The sequence below is a fragment of the Balaenoptera musculus genome, chromosome 9 (assembly GCF_009873245.2).
Source record: "Balaenoptera musculus isolate JJ_BM4_2016_0621 chromosome 9, mBalMus1.pri.v3, whole genome shotgun sequence".
NCBI lineage: Eukaryota > Metazoa > Chordata > Mammalia > Artiodactyla > Balaenopteridae > Balaenoptera > Balaenoptera musculus.
Genome location: NC_045793.1, coordinates 65,908,863 through 65,929,313, shown reverse-complemented (window position 1 = coordinate 65,929,313; position 20,451 = coordinate 65,908,863). Strand labels below are relative to the sequence as shown.

General features: G+C 36.0%; 1 protein-coding gene across 3 annotated transcripts in view; it reads left to right on the top strand.

Annotated features, from left to right (window-relative positions):
- Positions 1-20,451, top strand: part of THSD7A (thrombospondin type 1 domain containing 7A) — a 741,583-nt gene that overhangs the window by 620,803 nt on the left and 100,329 nt on the right. For all 3 annotated transcript variants that reach the window (XM_036863122.1, XM_036863123.1, XM_036863121.1), the window contains one exon: positions 15,786-15,980. In XM_036863122.1, coding sequence (XP_036719017.1) covers positions 15,786-15,980 — 195 coding nt within the window. The remainder of the gene's footprint in view (positions 1-15,785; positions 15,981-20,451) is intronic.

Sequence of the window (20,451 nt, the reverse complement as noted above, 5' to 3'; positions counted from 1 at the left end):
AACAAGAAAAGTCTCAAACAATCTAACCTTACACCTAAAGGAACTAGAGAAAGCAGAACAAAAAAACCCAAAGTTAGTAGAAGGAAACAATCATAAAGATCAGAGCAGAAATAAATGAAATAGAATTAGAAACAAAGAAAACAATAGCAAAGATAATAAAACTAAAAGCTGGTTCTTTGAGAAGATAAACAAAATTGATAAACCATTAACCAGACTCATCAAGAAAAACAGAGAGAGGATTCAAATGAATAAAATTAGAAATGAAAAAGGAGAAGTTACAACAGACACCACAGAAATACAAAGCATCCTGAGAGACTACTACAAGCAACTCTATGCCAATAAAATGAGCAACCTGGAAGAAATGGACAAATTCCTAGAAAGGTATAACCTTCCAAGACTGAACCAGGAAGAAATAGAAAATATGAACAGACCAATCACAAGTAATGAAATTGAAACTGTGATTAAAAATCTTCCAACAAACAAAAGTCCAGGACCAGATGGCTTCACAGGTGAATTCTATCAAACATTTAAAGAAGAGCTTCTCAAACTCTTCCCAAAAATTGCAGAGGAAGGAACACTCCCAAACTCATTCTACAAGGCCACCATCATCCTGATTCCAAAACCAGACAAAGATACTACAAAAAAAGAAAATTACAGACCAGTATCACTGATGAATATGCATGCAAAAATCCTCAACAAAATACTAGCAAACAGAATCCAACAACACATTAAAAGGATCATACACCACGATCAAGTGGGATTTATCCCAGGGATGCAAGGATTCTTCAATATACGCAAATCAATCAATGTGATACACCGTATTAACAAATTGAAGAATAAAAACCATATGATCATCTCAGTAGATGCAGAAAAAGCTTTTGACAAAATTCAACACCCATTTATGATAAAAACTCTCCAGAAAGTGGGCATAGAGGGAACCTACCTCAACATAATAAAGGCCATATACGACAAACCCACAGCAAACATCGTTCTCAATGGTGAAAAACTGAAAGCGTTTCCTCTAAGATCAGGAACAACACAAGGATGTCCACTCTCGCCACTATTATTCAACATAGTTTTGGAAGTCCTAGCCATGGCAATCAGAGAAGAAAAAGAAATAAAAGGAATACAAATTGGAAAAGAAGAAGTAAACTGTCACTGTTTGCAGGTGACATGATACTATACATAGAGAATCCTAAAGATGCCACCAGAAAACTACTAGAGCTAATCAACGAAGTTGGTAAAGTTGTAGTATAGAAAATTAATGCACAGAAATTTCTTGCATTCCTATACACTAATGATGAAAAATCTGAAAGAGAAATTAAGGAAACACTCCCATTTACCATTGCAACAAAAAGAATAAAATACCTAGGAATAAACCTACCTAGGGAGACAAAAGACCTGTACGCAGAAAACTATAAGACACTGATGAAAGAAATTAAAGATGATACAGATGGAGAAATATACCATGTTCTTGGATTGGAAGAATCAATATTGTGAAAATGACTGTACTACCCAAAGCAATCTACAGATTCAATGCAATCCCTTTCAAATTACCAATGGCATTTTTCACAGAACTAGAACAAAAAATCTTAAAATTTGTATGGAGACACAAAAGACCCCGAATAGCCAAAGCAGTCTTGAAGGAAAAAAACGGAGCTGGAGGAATCAGACTCCCTGACTTCAGACTATATTACAAAGCTACAGTAATCAAGACGGTATAGTACTGGCACAAAAACAGAAATATAGATCAATGAAACAAGATAGAAAGCCCAGAGATAAACCCATGCACCTATGGTCAACTAATCTATGACAAAGGAGGCAAGGATATACAATGGAGAGAAGACAGTCTCTTCAATAAGTGGTGCTGGGAAAACTGGACATCTACATGTAAAAGAATGAAATTAGAACACTCCCTAACACTATACACAAAAATAAACTCAAAATGGATTAGAGACCTAAATATAAGACCAGACACTATAAAACTCTTAGAGGAAAACATAGGAAGAACACTCTTTGACATAAATCATAGCAAGATCCTTTTTGACCAACCTCCTAGAGAAATGGAAACAAAAACAAAAATAAACAAATGGGACCTAATGAAACTTAAAAGCTTTTGCAAAGCAAAGGAACCTGCAAACAAGACAAAAAGACAGCCCTCAAAATGGGAGAAAATATTTGCAAATGAATCAATGGACAAAGGATTAATCTCCAAAATATATAAACAGCTCATGCAGCTCAATATTAAAAAAACAAACAACGCAATCCAAAAATGGGCAGAAGACCTAAATAGACATTTCTCCAAAGAAGACATACAGATGGCCAAGAAGCACATGAAAATGTGCTCAACATCACTAATTATTAGGGAAGTGCAAATCACAACTACAATGAGGTATCACTTCACACCAGTTAGAATAGGCATCATCAGAAAATCTGCAAACAATAAATGCTGGAGAGGGTGTGGAGAAAAGGGAACCCTCTGGCACTGTTGGTGGGAATGTAAATTGATACAGCCACTATGGAGAACAGTATGGAGGTTCCTCAAAAAAGTAAAAATAGAACTACCATATGACCCAGCAATCCCACTACTGGGCCTATACCCTGAGAAAACCATAATCCAAAAAGACACATGCACCCCAGTGTTCCTTGCAGCACTATTTATAATAGCTAGGTCATGGAAGCAACCAAAATGCCCATCGACAGACAAATGGATAAAGGAGATGTGGTACATATATACAATGGAATAATACTCGGCCATAAGAAGGAATGAAATTGGGTCATTTGTAGAGACATGGATGAACCTAGAGACTGTCATACATAGTGAAGTAAGTCAGAAAGAGAAAAACAAATATCATATATTAACGCATATATGTGGAACCTAGAAAAATGGTACAGATGAACCGGTTTGCAGGGAGAAATTGAGACACGTATGTAGAGAACAAACGTATGAACACCAAGGGGGGAAAGCGGCGGCAGGTGGGGGTGGTGGTGTGATGAATTCGACGATTGGGATTGACATGTATACACTGATATGTATAAAATGGATAACTAATAAGAACCTGCTGTATAAAAAAATAGATAAAACAAAATTCAAAAAAAATAAATAAAAGTGAATATAAGGGCATTTACTCATATGCAGAATCATCAAAATGACATAATTGACATTTTATAACTCACACATGCATATATATTTTATTCTTACCAGCATAGCAGAAATGCTCCATAAAACTAATTCAACTATTTTTATTTCACTTCTTGATATGCACACATTCTACCAACACTCTATCTTCAAGTTACTGATGAGTAAGGAAGGACTGAAGGAAAAGGAACATAGGTTGCTCTATCTTTCTAAGTCATTTTCAGCATTAGTGGTTGGCTAATACAGGCAAGTAACAGGAGTAAGAAAGGATGTGATAGGATTCCCTGGTCATTTGTGTTTCTTGGAATGTAACTGCCTTCTTTGTGAGTTCAATTCTTTCTGAGCAAGTTCTGGTTAAGTTGGAAAGTGTGGCCCTTCAAGGACTCTGCTTACCTAGTCATAAGTGTAACATGATAGTACTCACTCTGAGTCTCACTGAATTCTCAAGCTTCATGGGTCTGCCAGAATTCTATTAGCATGGGGCATCACAACACTATGCAAATTAAATAGCAAGACTAGGAGGGCACACAGATTGTGCATATCCAATCTGCTCACATACAGGCTCTTTTGTTACATCAGACTTAACTTGAAAATCACGAGTTCAATGACAGAATTATTAAGAATTTCAAGATGGTGGAAAAAAAAAAAGTTGGTGGCAATTATTTACTGCATAGAGAAGTAAAGGAACATTATAGGATGCCACATATCTTGGTACTTCTGCTTATCACTGTGAGCTAAATATTCTCTAGCATAACTCTTAAATTTAAATTTTTGATTGAGGCCCAAAATATATTTACAACACAACTCTAAATAATTTTCAGAATATGAACTGTAAAATTTGATAGTCATAATTACATAAATTGGCTTTTCCAAGGATTTCCCACACTTTAACAGAGAGAAAAACCCAAAATTACTGAATATGAAGGTTATGCTATGAGTTTAGTGCAACGGTATTTGCTAATATCTTTCTACAAGCCCTCTTATAAGCAGAACTAAGGAAAAAATTATTAATCACATTAACTCAACTTGATTGAAACACAGTGGTGTTTAGAATGGAGCAGATCCTTCCACAGTGGTATGGGGGAGATGTTCAACTCCTCCACTGACAGAAGGAGATTAAAGTAGGCATGGCACTGTTATAATATGTAACCTTTTTAAACTATGTGCCAGACATTGAGCTAGGGACCTCATTAAATCATTTTTCTTATTTAATATGCACAACAGTACCATAAATAAATATTACTATTATTTAGCTTCCATTTTGCAGGTTAGGAAACTGAATCTCACAGAGGCTAAATAATTTGCTCAAGAACACGTAGTTGGTAAGTGGTAGAGCCAGTATTTGAACCAGGACAGTTTAACTTCTAGTTAACTAAAAAAGTACATTTGGAAGAGATGAAATTAACAGTGTAGATAATTTCAAACTCAAAAACAATTAAGAAGAATGAAGTCAGAAGAAAGAACTAATCAAGAATGAAAATATGAAATTAAAAAAATCTGCAGAACTAAGAATGAATAAAACTTTGTTTAATCTTAAATAATGCCAGAGGTAAAATTATTATTTGATTTTTCTGGAGTTTCCAGAGTGCTTTTATAAACATGAGTCATTCGCCTTTTAGTTGTTGAAATTAAACAAAGCAGGGTAATCTGGGGTTCAGGCAGATGAACAAAATGATAATAGGAGAAGGCATAAAAATGAAATATTAATTTCACTTAAGAAAACACATCTCACACCTTTATCGCAAAACACACGTACTTTCAGTTTTACCACTATCATATTGTACACATAGAGGACATGCATTTAAAAATGTGCCATGGACTTCCCTGGTGGTGCAGTGGTTAAGAATCCACCTGCCAATGCAGGGGACACGGGTTCGAGCCCTGGCCCCGGAAGATCCCACATGCCATAGAGCAACTAAGCCCGTGCACAACTACTGAGCCAGCACTCTAGAGCCCGTGAACCACAACTACTGAAGCTCATGCACCTAGAGCCTGTGCTCCACAACAAGAGAAGCCACCACAATAAGAAGCCCGTGCACCGCAATGAAAAGTAGCCCCCACTCGCTGCAACTAGAGAAACCCTGCGTGCAGCAACAAAGACCCAATGCAGCCATAAATAAACAAACAAACAAACAAACAAATAAATAAATAAATAAATAAATAAATAAAATAAAAATTGCCATGATAGTTGATGTTAAACAGAGGCAGAAGTCATGGGGCTGATGTCAATCTTTACAGTTTACCCTTTTTTTCTGCCTAACCCCAAGTGAAATCCTTAACTAGAGTTATTAGGAGAGGAAGTCATTAATGCAGTAATAAAGAGTTGTTCGCCTAATGCCCTGTTCACTAAGCAGGCAATTTATACCATAAGTGCCTTAATTGAAGGATTTAGCACAAAATTTTCATTATTTCTTTATAACAAGTCATTGTATTTACTAGGCTTTGTTAGAATGGGTTTCATCTCAAAAATGAAGTTAAAGCTTGTATTACTTTTTAAATTTAATTTTTATTTTATATTGGAGTATAGTTGATTTACACAGTTGTGTTAGTTTCAGATGTACAGCAAATTGATTCAGTTTTACATATACATGTATCCGTTCTTTTTCAGATTCTTTTCCCATATAGGTTATTACAGAATATTGAGTAGAGTTCCCTGTGCTATACAGTAGGTCTTTGTTAATTATCTACTTTATATATACTAGTGTATATACGTTAATCCCAAACTCCTAATTTATCCCTCCCCACCACCTTTTCCCTTTGGTAACCATAAGTTTGTTTTTGAAGTCTGTGACTCTGTTTCTGTTTTGTAAATAAGTTCATTTGTGTCATTTTTTTAGATTCCACATGGAAGTGATATGATATTTGTCTTTCTCTGTCTGGCTTGCTTCATTTAGTATGGTAATCTCTAGGTCCATCCATGTTGCTGCAAATGTCATTATTTCATTCTTTTTTGTGGCTGAGTAATATTCCATTGTATATATGTGCCACATCTACTTTATCCATTCCTCTGTTGAAGGACACTTAGGTTACTTCCATGTCTTGGCTATTGTAAACAGTGCTGCAGTGAACATTGGGGTGCATGTATCTTTTCAAATTATGGGTTTTCTCTGAATATATGCCCAGGAGTGGGATTGTTGGATCATATGGTAGTTCTGTTTTTAATTTTTAAGGAACCTCATATTGTTCTTTATAGTGGTTGTATCAGTTTACATTCCCACCAACAGTGTAGAAGGATTCCCTTTTCTCCACATCCTTTCCAGCATTTATTGTTTGTAGACTTTTTGATAATGTCCATTCTAACTGGTGTGAGGTGATACCTCATTGTAGGTTTGATTTGCATTTCTCTAATAATTAGCAATGTTCAGTCTCTTTTCATGTTCTTTTTGGCCATCTGTATGTCTTCTTTGGAGAAATGTCTATTTAGATCTTCTGCTCATTTTTGATTGGGTTGTTTGTTTTTTTGATATTGAGCTGCATGAGCTGTTTGTATATTTTGGAGATCAATCCTTTGTCACTTACATCATTTGCAAATATTTTCTCCCATTCTGTGGATTGTCTTTTCATTTTGTTTATGGTTTCCTTTGCTGTGCAAAGCTTTTAAGTTTCAGTAGGTCCCATTTATTTGTTTTATTTTCATTACTCTAGGAGGTGGATCCAAAAAGATCTTGTGGCAATTTATGTCAGAGAGTGTTCTACCTGTGTTTTCCTCTAAGAGTTTTATAGTATCCAGTCTTACATTTAAGTCTTTAATCCATTTTGAGTTTATTTTTTGTGTATGGTGTTAGAGAGTGTTCTAGTTTCATTCTTTTACATGTAGCAGTCCACTTTTCCCAGCACCACTTATTGAAGAGACTGTGTTTTCTCCATTGTATATTCTTGCCTTCTTTGTCATAGATTAATTGACCATAGGTGCATGGGTTTATTTCTGGGCTTTCTGTCCTGTTCCATTGATCTATATCTTTGTCTTTGTGCCAGTACCATACTATTTTGATGACTGTAGCTTTGTAGTATAGTCTGAAGCCAGGGAGCCTGATTTCTCCAGTTCCATTTTTCTTTCTTAGGATTGCTTTGGCTATTCGGGATCTTTTGTGTTTCCATACAAACTTAAACATTTTTTGTTCTAGTTCTGTGAAAAATGCCATTGGTAATTTGATAGGGATTGCATTGAATCTGTAGATTGCTTTGGGTAGTATAGTCATTTTGACAGTATTGATGCTTCCAATCCAAGAGCGTGGTATATCTTTCCATCTGTTTGTGTCATCTTCAATTTCTTTCATCAGCATCTTATAGTTTTCAGAGTACAGGTTTTTTGCCTCCTTAGGTAGGTTTATTCCTAAGTATTTTATTCTTTTTGATTTGAAGTAAGTGGGATTGTTTCCTTAATTTCTCTTTCTGATCTTTCATTGTTAGTGTATAGAAATGCTAGAGATTTCTGTATATTAATTTTGTGTCCTGCTACTTCACCAAATTCATTGATGAGCTCTAGTAGTTTTCTGGTTAAAGCTTGTATTATTGACTACATTAGGGCCTGGAGTTGGAAAGTGGCTGCTGACAGGGAAGGAAGGCAAGTTTTTATCTCTGGGTCACCTGTTTCAATTTTGCCAGGATTGTGAAGAATGAAAACACAGACAGAGACTTGAGATAACAAAACAAAGAAAGGTGGCAAGGAAAAGAACAGAGTGGGGACATAAAAGATAAACTTATTGAGGATGGAAAGAGTTTGAAGAAGATGATGAGAAAGGAGGAAAATTCTGAAAAAAAATTATAGTATGAAGACCCTAAATTGTTTAAAGATATTTAAAAGTCAATAGGTAAAAAATATTTATATTTTATATAGAGATAAATAATATCTTTAATTTTTTAATGTATTCTCTTTATATATAAAGAAATAGAAAGTGAAGCTAAAGATAACATTCATATGATAAATTGGGTATAAATTGGTTGGTCAAAATAAAAACTGCACCAAAGTTACACAAGTAAGGAGGACTTTAGACTGTTACACTGGAGAGAAACTAAAATCAACTCTGCAGAAATGAAAGATGTTTTTTAAGCCCTGAGGTGAGCTAGTGGAAAAACACTGGAAGATGTAAGAGAAGAGATTGATCAATGGGATGTGTTGAGCACACTGAGTTACTCCTGAGTTTGCAAATGTTTTCTCTGTCATTAGGCCATCTGTGTTTGCTAATTGGTGCCCAACGAAGAAAATAGGTACCTACCATACTGGGAGGTCAGGACATTATCTTCTTTGATGTTTCCATGACAGAGATGGTTCCCAACTCTTGAGAAAGACATTTCCTGGTTTGTAAAACTGGCAAGAGGCTAGGAGAAGATTTACACAAATTTCAAAGGGGCAGAAAGAAAATTTACAGTTGCATTTTTTCTAAAATAAATTTTCTATGTAAAGGGAGGTCAGGGACCTAGAGTCAGGAAGAAACCTGTCTAAAGTTTAGTCAAACTGTGGGTAATGGTAAGGGCATCTTGGTCAGGTTCTAGTAAACCATCAGTTGGAAATATATTGGGCTGGCCAAAGAGTTCCTTTGGGTTTCCATAACATTGTACAGAAAACCCGAATGAACTTTTTGGCCAACCCAACCCAATATAAACACCAGTGGCTTTTTCAGGAAAGCAACTTATGTTTTGGGATTTCCAATTCATTTTTTTCCCTCATCCAACAAATATTTTCTGCAAAACTCTTTAAGTTTTAACAATAACTGAACCAAGGACTCCAGATATAAAGATGTTGAATAAGACAATATATCTGGTCAGAAGGTTCTTATAGGCTAATGGAGATAAAGGTGAGTAAACAGACAAGTATAAAAAGTCTTAAAGAGTGTTATGTCTACAACACTGTGGGAACAGAGAGGATAGAGCACAGCCCCATCTGGGCGGTTTGAGAAAGAGAAGGTTCACAGAGGAAGGAAATCCAGTCCTAAAGGATGACTTAGCAAGATGATGGGGCAATGAGGCAAGGAGAACAGTGTACAGGAAATGACAGAGGAGTGAGAAAGCAGCATGTCAGTTCATGGAAAAGCAAATAGCTTTCAGTGGATAGAATTTAGGGAAAACATGAGGCAATGGTGGAAGATGAGAATGTCCTCTGCTCTAGTAAGAATTTGGGCTTCAGCTGATAGGTATCGGGGAGACTGTGATGCTCATATCTGCATTTTAAAAATACACCCTTGTGTTCAGGATGGGTGATTGGCTGCAGGGGAAATGGGGCACAGCAGAAGGCCAGAGGAAAGTGTGAAATGGTGTGCAAGAGAACATGGGGTGAGGCAATACTTAGTATGTTGAATAAATCAGACTCACTACCTGGATGTGATTGCAGAGGTAGTGCAGGGATTAAAAATGATTTGGAAACTTCCCATTTAAGTTGAAGAGATGTGTAGCTTCTCTTCAAGACGGGGAATGAAGAAAGAGTTATAAGATTCAATTCATGAGTCTTTTACTTCAGTAAGCTGAGAGTGATTCTGGACTTACATGTCTTACAGTTGTTTTAAAGCTCAGATAAGGTGGTTATATGAAAATGTTTTCTAGGAGATCTAGGCAAATATGAGCCTCCATTCTTTTCCCATCTCAATTGTTTATTGAATTTATATTGGTTATCAATATATAAGTAAGTATATGAATAATGACTTTCACTATCAAAAGTCAGTATGAATTTTTAAGACAATTTCTGAAGAATACAAAAGACATTGTCAACTTAATAATAATTCTTAGGGTTACTATAGAGTTTGTACAGGTCCGGCAAGAGGAATCTGATCCCAAGGTTACAATACTAGAGACCTTCTAAATAGTATGCTTTTTAAAAAAAAATCTTGACTCTGTATCTGGTTTCTCTCTACTTTGATTTCTCCTTTCTGCTTACCCTCCTCTCAATTTCATTACACTGATGAGTTTTGATTTTGCAATGGCTTCTGGAGGTGCACTGCACATAGTGCTACTGAGACTGTTAAAAATTAACCATAGTATAACTGAATCACCTTGCTGTATACCTGAAACTAACACAACATTGTTAATCAACTATACTCCAATATAAAATAAAAAAATTTTTAAAAGTCAACCATAGCAATCTCCACATTTCTATGATTTAAAAAAACCAGGATGATGCCAGGGGCATTTATGGAATAGGACTAAACATACATATACCTTACATTAAAATACAGTTCATTATATTTTTAATGTATCAGTGTTCTTAACTCAACTCCTAAACTATAAAAACCTTCATAAACCAAGGTTTATCTTTTATATTACATTTAAGCTTCACCACAATGAATGCAATAAACTTTCAGTATATACTTTTACCAAGAAAAGAAAAGGTCTATCCTCTGACCCCAATTCTCATTTTGTTTTACTTCTCTGGAAATCTTCACGGATTTTTAGTGTAATTACTTCAAGCTGATGTTTAATTCTCTTATCCTATAGTAGGAAACGCAATAGAATGAGAGGAGATATTTTAGAAGAGTTCATGAGAGTTTGGTGGTATCCATGAAAATAGATTAAAAAAGGGGAAATTTGGGAGTTACTTGAAAGTGCCAAAATACATGTTTAAGTTGATTAAAATGATAAATTATTAAAAAATTCTTAAGATTATATTTATGGAGAAAAATGTTAAATGAGTGTCACCAACTTAAATATTTAAATACGTTTTTGAGTTCATAAAAATAAATAAACCCAAGCATTTTCATTTTATTTCTCAACCTCTTGCTAAAGTGTTTCACCACCAAGTTTGAATAAGATAGGCTTCAGTTAAGGCTTCAAAGTAAGATGTAAATTGTAATATGTGGACAATGATTCATTCATTTACTTCTGTGTTATATATTTCATGTAAAATATGCATTTTTTAAAGATTTGGTTAAAATGCCTAGAGCTTAAAAAAAAAAAAATGCCTAGAGCTTGATGTGGGGTGAGGAGTGAGCATGTTACATAAAGGCAAAGCAGTCCTTCGAATCGTTTCATGTTGGAAATGCATGCCAAAAAATATAGTATATTTAATACACAAAGTCAAGCATGAGAAGGATTCTAAGTGTTGGCATCACATTCAGAATAGCAAGAAATTAACCTCAGAAAGGTTAAAGAAAAAAAAAAAAAGGTTGCATTGGTCCGTGCCTTCATGAGTTGTAGAACTACATCATTCACCATCATGATAATCGGATGTGTCTGCCCAGACTTACGGTGATGCACATTCAGATAATCAGAGTCTCATATGGTTCTATAATGGAAGCCTATGGTGGTTGAAAATGTCCTAGTAATAGGGTGGCTGATATGGAAAAATGGAAATTTCCAAAGTGCTAAGCAGCAAAATTTCCATTTCTTTCTATGGAAAGATTATAAATTAACCTGATATTTGGATATGTTTATGTTTGATTTACTGCTATATATTCTGATACAGTGTCATGCAAAACAGTTCTTATCTACTTAATGTTTATCAACCAAAAACCTTTTAATGTGAGGAAGAGGGATGAAATTATTTTCTGCAGCTCTTACAAGTAAAGAGCTTATTTCCAGGGTCACTTTTTATATAAAAAAATGAGATAGAAGTAACAGCCTGAGAAAGTGACTGGAGATGACAAGTTATGGAGTTACCTGTGCTAGCTGTAGCCCCAACATTTTTTTTTCCCTAATGTTTCCCAGGTGATTTATGCCAGGAATGCTGGAGATTTAGCTTAAAAAGAGCAAGGCTTCTAAGGGTTCCATTTAATGGTCAATTAGCTGAGTTTATTAACGTGTCCATTGAATGATCCCCTGTTGTCACAGATCCATTGCTGCTTGTTCAATAGCCACAAGCCAAAATATGTAACCCTGGACGTATCAACAGTGCACACTCTTTATATTTGAGACTGTATGTTGCTGCCACCACACATCTCTGTGCCTTGAGAAACAACTTAAAGTGCTGGTTCCTTGACTTCTTTGCAGACAAAGCCTCATCCATTCTTATCTCCTTTGGCATCTCAAGTTCTCCCTACCACCATAACAGTTAAAAAGGTAGACTGGGGAGTTGGTTAGAACTCAGTTCAACTCTCTGCTTCTTTAGTCAAACTTCTGCTAATTTGAGACAGTAAAATTAAACTTATTGAGCTTGAATTTCCTTTAAAGTGAAAAATACATATTAATATCCATGTCAGAAATATGCTGTGAAAGATACAAACTTTCAGTTATAAAATAAGTCATGGAGATGTAATGCATAGCATGGTGACTATAGTTAATAATACTATATTGCATATTTAAAAGTTGATAAGAGAATACATCTTAAAAATCTTCATCACAAGGAAAAAATGGTAACTATGTACAGGGACAAATGTTAATTAGACTTATTGTGGTGATCATATACAAATATTGAATCATTATGTTGTACACCTAAAACTGTTATATGTCAATTACACCTCAAAAAAAAGAAGGCTGTTGTCACAATTAGCTGAGATGATGTATATAACATTCATAGCATGGTGCCTGACCAAAGATGGGCAATCAGTAACTCTTCATTGAATGAATGTTTTCACCCAGGTATAAAGAGAAGTATAAAGGGAAGTCCCACAGAGAAGTGAATGATGTTAGGTAGGAAATCCAGATGAATTCGTTTTATATAGCTGCCCTTTCAAGAGGCAATTCAATTCTAATCAAACCACAAGAGAATAAAGGCAAACACATCTTAGAGCAATGCTTTTCAAATTTTACCTGTATACAAATCAACCAGGGATCTTTTTAAAATGCAAGTTATGATTTATGGGTGGGATCTGAGAGGCTGCATTTCTAGCAAACTCCAGATGAGGCATATGCTGCCTGTCCACTGAACACACTTTAGCGAAGTCCCAGACCACTTGACTGCATGGTATTTTAAGAAATATTGTACTTAAATCCATATTTGTCTAGTCCAACATTCTGTTTCCTAGAACAACAGCTTAAAGTTAATTCATTTATTCACATAGTAGATTATCTAGTGTCTACTAGGTGCCAGGCACTGTTTTTGGTTCTAAGTATAAAATAATGAACAAGACAGATAAGAATCATGCCCTTATTGAGTTTGTACTCTAGTAGTAGGATCAGATAATAAACATGTAAACAGTTAATTAAAATAGTTTCTAGTGGTGATTAAAACTATCACGAAAATAAACTGAAGTTACTGTGAGATTGTGTATGGTCAGTGAAGGCTCCCCTAGCAAGGAGACAATTGAACTGAAATCTGAATGTTGAGAAGCAGTCTGATGTGTGAATATCTGAAAGTTTCATGAAAAGGGAAGAGAGAATGCAAAGGCAACAGTGAGATTGGTCTGTAGGAGGAAAGGAAAAAAAGTCACTGTGGCTAGGGCATAATGCCATTATTTGGATGCAAGACCGTGATGGGCAATCAGGAGCGATTAGAGGGGCAAACAGGGTCAAGGTCACACCTGACAAAGTTGTGGGGCTGTGGCGGGGGGGTGGGGGGGGGAATGTGTGTAGAGGGGGGACTACCAGGGAGGAAAGTGAAGTAAATGCTGAAATCTTGGAGGCTGGATCCAAAGTGGATCTTAACAGCTCCACAGAGGGTTAAGTTGGACTCTAGAAGGAATTGGCTTATAGGAAAATACACCTGACTAAGCAGAAAAAGGTGAGTGAAAAAGATCTAACATAAGGTGTGGGACACAGGTTGGGGGAAAAAAAAAAAGACTAACTCAAAAAGCAAGAAAGGTTAAAATTGTACATCCCTTAGGTTTACACTACAAGAAACAGAAATGTATTATTTATGTCATGCGAATTAATGTAATAGCACACAGGTAGCACATTCTCCTCTAATGTTGCAGGATGAATTAAATTTTTCTGAATAGCAATGATTAAGTATTATAGAAAACACGAAACTATAATTCCTGGTTGACTATAAGCTGTAGTCCCAAACTTGCCTTACTTTTCACAGAATATTGGAAATGAAAGTGAATGAGAGTAGATAGAACAATAAAAGATAGCAACAAAGGAAATAAGACATATGCAGGCCCCTCTTTGCACTAAGAAAAAAGTCTAGTACACACAAGAGTCATTATGTAAATTGTAGAATATTACATGTTTTGGATTATAATGATTTTTGTACTGTATCTACTATACAATCTATCATGTCATTTATTGGGATATAAGCCAAACTCTAAAGCCAGTGAAAGCAGAATTAAAGGAGATCTTCTCACAGATCAGAGTAACTAAAGAAGAATGAATAATATAATGATGACCCAACAGTCATTTTAGTGAGTTTTACTTACTAGTGAGCAAGCCTAACAATTTAAAGCCTTGCAAACTAGTGGCTATTAACACTTAAGTGCATTCCAGTTGACTTCTGATTTTGCCTAATGATTTAAGGCCCTACAAGCTAGTAGCTATTAATGTTAGAGCATTTCCAGTTGACTTCTGATTTTCTGTCTTTGTTTTTCAAATACATGAATAAAGGACTGTCCATTCAAATGATGCTCCTAACCCTCCATCAGTGACCAACAGCTTTGAGTTGTTGGCTTATAGCAATGAGGAAGGGCATGATTAGTCACCCTTTCTCATCTGAATGCCTCATGCCGCAAGGCACACGTTTCTGATACACCCATCCAGAATTTTATGGATATATTCTGTGGCAAAACAGCAGATTAATTTTGCCTGTTTGCATATTGTTTTAGTGTGTTCCATTGACCTCATTAGCACCTATACTTACCAGCTAAGCCACAGAGTTCAGACGTTTTCATACTGTATTTTGGTCATTTATTTGTAATTCTTCTAGTTTTCTTTGGCATTTATTAGCAGCAACAATATTTTCTTCCTCACTGGCCTTTTGTATATATCCTTTCATTTACTCAAACGCTAGATGAGTGCCGGTCTCTAGAGCTTTGTGAGTAACAGAAAGAGTGGAGTGAGATGAAGCTAGAAAAGAAAACAAGAGCCACATCATTTGAGGTCTCATAAACTTTTGAGAAATCTGGCCTTCATCTTAAGAGCAGTAGGAAACTACTGGAGAGTTTTAAGCACTGGAATGACACAGTCTTACTTCTGCCATTAGCTTACCTTGTTGTTTTTTCCCCCTTTCCCAGTGGGATCACTGTAGCCAGTGGTTTTATACTACTCTCCTATTATTTATGTTTCCTGGCTATTTCCAACTAACAGACTAATTTTTTAGTGAAAGAAAAAGGTTGCCAATTGTACAAAAATAAATTCTCTGGGAGACACAAGAGAGTCTGCAAATAGAGAATATGAGTTGGTTCAGGAAAACAAATGGTACATGCTATGGATAGATTCATTATTTGTGAATGATGGCTTATCTCCAATAATGAAATAAAGGGGGGTAGACATATTTCATTGATGCTCTTTATTGCAAAGGTTAATAATATACGTATAAAAATCACTTCCTGGGCAGGTATCACAGCATAAAATACTTGTAGCAATGTGCTTGATCTACACACCCAAACACTGATAATAAAAGAAGCCTCATTTAGGGATCAATCGAGCGATCTATCTATCTTATCTATGTATCTATTCCTTCCTGCTGTTCTTTTAGCATCTGGCTATAGTATGCAGTGACTCTCTTGGTTTTGCTTTTAACTAAGAACAAGAGGGAAGTAACCTAGTTTATCTTGGTGCCTGGTTTCAGTTGCTCATTTTACATTATTTTAAAATGATAGACTGTTGGTGATGATGTCTTTCCCAGGAGAAGAAGTTGACAGACAGCTGTGCAGAGACGCCATCTTCCCCATCCCTGTTGCCTGCGATGCCCCGTGCCCCAAGGACTGTGTGCTCAGCATGTGGTCTGCGTGGTCTTCCTGCTCCCACACCTGCTCAGGGAAAACCACAGAAGGGAAACAGATACGAGCGCGGTCCATCCTGGCCTATGCAGGAGAGGAAGGTAAGGTCACCAGCTTCAGAAGGGACTTAGGTTTCTTCCAGAAGTTGGGGTGCATTTTCTTTGTGTAGCCTGGATACGATGATGTTTTACAAAAATCAACTTCCAGAAATCCAGCAATCCAAGAAGATTTAATATCTCTTGACATATTGGGCAGCTTTCTCCTGTTCCCCAAAATTAACCTTGAAGATAGATCTTTAATCAAAAAGACTTTGAAAAGTGAACTCACTTTGCCTTTTCTCCCTCCTAATAATTCAAGTTCTTTCTACTTCAAAGTGTTAAACCTGTGAAAAAATTTGAAAATGACTCTCCACATTACAAATGTCAGGTTTCATTGTTTTTTCTCTATTTCAGTAGTCAATTTTCCCCATGAAATCATATTCTACCTTCTCATAAATAGTAAGCTTTATTTTAAATAATCACCAGCATGACTGTTGCTTGACTAAAAATTACATGGCTTTTCTAGCATTCAGGTTCCTGAGCATAGGCTCTGAGATCCAGAATGTAGATTGTGTTCATTTTTAAAATACATGGCTCCTAAATCACTTCACCCTATTGGGTGAATAAAGCACAGGTTTTTCATATATTCATAGCTCAGTTGTTCAAGCTTTATTGTCGAGAAATACAAGGCTCTTGGTAATTGTCTCTCAAGCTTGTATCCAGATGCTAATTTGGCCTCTGTGTGACTGGGTGATATAATGTCATATTTAATCTTGTCATTCTGGAAAATAACACAGGAGTAAGGAAAACGTAGGAATAAGTCAAGTTCTGTCACATTAAGGCATGTTCTGTCTCAAGAATATAGGCGTATGTTATTTAAATGTTATCAGGCTGAATGACACTTCTCCATTCACATTTAACACTAGTAAATAATGATTTCTATTTGTAGTAAGCACATGTTTCTTTATGTAAACCTCCAAGTAATCAATTTTGGAGGGGTTTTCATATTGCCTATTTCATTTTTCTGTTTATGAAGCATTTTAGTGATAGAAATCTGCTAGTATTCTTACTTAATCAAACTTGCTATCTGTGTATGTGATTCTATGCAAAAATATAACTACCTTGGACTTAAGACATAGGAGAAAATTTAACATATTTAAAATAGTCAACCTATGAGAAAATTTAGAATTTTCTTTAAAGTGTCCAAAAACCTTTTTCTTGTCACCTCAATATAATTTTTATTATTTGCTACCAAAAGAAAAATGTATCTATGGAACCTAATAGAAAAATAGAACCTTTTAGAGACAAAATTATATTCCTTATGTTGTCAAACAATGACTCTAACCTTGTATAGATTATATTCAGACTTCACACTCTGTCAGCTCAGATTATGTCTTGGGCTTCATTAAAATTAGATCTGTGGTCACCCTGCTTCCTATAAATCCATTATGCTCTGCAGACACTTGCTGTGTGACTAGTAATAAGTGACTTTTCGCCCTATGAGTCACATGGCTGAGATTTTGCCATGCTTGCAGAACTCACCAGATCATTATTTCTATAGACATGATGCTTCACACTGAAAGGTCATGGAATGCTTTAAAGGCAAAAATTTATGATTGTTGTTTGGTATGTATCATCCACTTAGTTTGAAAGTGTGGGACTTCGATAATTTTTAATGAAGGCTAATAGCTGCATCATAAGCAACCCATGCTGGAAAATTACAGATGTGTATATAGTTAATCATAAAGGCATGACTTTGAAACATAATTTTAAATGGAAACTGTAGAGGAAACTCTGGCAGTGAGGAATCTGCTGCTATTTGTCTCTGTTAATAACAGCTACAAAAACTGGTATAATTATGTGAAATATTTAGTGAAGAATTTATCTTTCAAAAACGATATAATACCTATTATTTGCTGGACACTGAAACACATTTTCTTTTCTTCAAAATAAGCCTTTTCTAATTCTGAGCTATTTTTTAAATGATTTAGGAACTGCATTTGCAGGAAGTTTTAAAATATGTTTCCCTGCCAATTAGCTAACCCTTTATAATTCTACACAAAAGCAGGTATTTCTATTACTCCCCAAGAATTAGTATTTTGTATGTGTCATAAATGTTATTAATTATCTGTGGATCAGAAAATTACTGTGATAACCTTAAGGGAAAAGATCACATTAATAAACTTATATATTGAGTAAACATAAGACATGAAATTATACAACTTTCTGGTGAAATAACTTACAGGACAAATGTATTTATCTGCATTTACAAAATAAATGCTGCAACCTATACATTTGTACTTTTGTTTATCTCAGTAGTATAACCTCTTTGTATTAATAAGGAAACATTAAGTTGTACTGCAGTAACAGCCCATAAGTTCAGTACCTTAAAAAAACAATTATTTTTCCCTCTTGGGAATTTTGCTGCAGTGACTCTCCAAGGCAGTCTGTCCTACATGAAATGTCTCAGCATTGCATCTGCGTATGAAGGCCTACCTCACAATCCTCATGCCGGAGGAAGAAGATAGCTGGGGAGTCTATCTGCTGATTTAAAAGCATCAGCAATTAAATTCTTTCATCCAGAAGTGATTTGTGTCATTTCCACTGACATTTCATTATCAAAGCAAATCATATAATCATGACTTGAAGTTGAACCTAATTTTAAGCGGGGCAGGGGAAATATAGTCCTACTGTGTGCTAGAAAGAGAGGAGTGCTGGCTACTGGTCTTACCCCTGGCTTACCGGTCTTTTTTTTATATGTCTGTATGCATGTGTGTGTCTACCTCTATGTCTATATGTATATCTATTTCCATATGTGTGTGTGTGTGTGTGTGTGTGTGTGTGTGTGTGTGTGTGAGATAGAGGATTATTCCATATGGCCCCAGTGCAGTAGATAAGCTCTCCATTGTTAAAATGTTATGACTTATTATTTCTTTGTTCCTATTAAAAGAATGATAGAATAATAGAATAGCACTTCCTTTTCCTCATGTTATACTTTCTTTTTGCTTTCCTTCCCTTCCTTTCTAGGCTCTGTATCTCTCTTCCTGAACAATTTTATCTGCAAAATCATTAAGTGGAACCAAGCAGTTGAGCATCTGTGCCAGCAGGTGGGGGGTCTGCAGTGGTCCAGAGTGGGTTGTCAGAGCCCAGGCTGAGTGAGATGAGCATCCCCAGTAGGAAAAGGATGGCCTGGCATGAAGTGTCAGAGACACTGAGAAGTCTAAAGGGGTCGGGAGGTGGGGGGGGCATGGATTATATAAGAGGGTAAAAGCAGCGACCAAACACAGGATGCCAGGGCACGAGCAGGGTGAAGAGAGAATCCCAGCATTGAAGCAGCCAGCCCAGTGTGGGGTGTTGGAGCCAAGCAGGGATGAGGAGGGTTTCAGTAATGTGGGGTGGCCGAATGCAGGGTGTCAGAGTATGGGCAGAGTGATGAAGATATCCTATGGGTACAGCAATGAAGATGGCAGTGAGAGACTGGAATAATCTGGGGTGGGGGAGTGACCAAATAGGTACATGTATTAAACATAATAGGAGTTGGGTTTCTTATTGCTAGAGAAGGGAGTTATAAGTATGTTAAGAAAGAAAACTAGAATAAACCCTATTGTATTATATTGGAACTTGAAGTTACCAGTGTGAATTCATGGTGTCCAATTTATAAATCTAGACATAGAAATAAAATACAAACATAAGTATGATATATATTCATATTACGGATGTATACATATATTAGCTCTGTCCACTGAAATGACATGAGAGCAGCAGGACCATAATAGCAATAAGTGCATTCGGCGCTCAAATCTTGGTGTCTAATGCCATTCTCCAATGAAAGGAACCAGGGCTTTTTGGAGAAATAGCTGATTCTAAGGCTGAGATAGGAAAAGTACAAGATGTGCCTGGAGAATCTTGTGCCAGAAAGGAAGGAAGAGGAGAATATGTCAAAAGGTCACAGAAGCTAGCTTGAAGGGTCTCCCACTGGCCACATACAGGAACAATGTGAATGCCAAAATGACGATAACAGCTGGTTATAACTCTTTAAATAAGAGAGGAAACCATGGGTCCATACTTGATATAAATAAATGTATTAATTGAAAGTCTGATGAAGAGCATTATATTTACAATCTTAAGTATCCTCCTAATGAAGAAGTTTGACAGACACCACCTTAATCCAGTGATCAAAGCTTACATCATCAGTAATGGGGCACATGCAAAGCGTGTGTTCCTGGTGTGGTGCAATGAGAACATGACATCACATCTGTAACATCCCTGTCACAGATACATATTGTAGAATCTAATCATGAGGAAAGATCTGGCAAACCCTAGCTGAAAGACATTGTACAAAATAACTGGCCCTTAAACTTCAGAAGTGTCTAAATTATGAAAATTAAGGAAAGACAAGGAAGATTGAAGGAGACTAACAAGTCATAATATCTAAATGCAACCTTGATTCTGAACTAGGCCCTTTTGCTATAAAGAATATTTTGGGATAGTTGGCAAACTTGAATGGGTCTGAGGATTAGATGGAAACAATGTA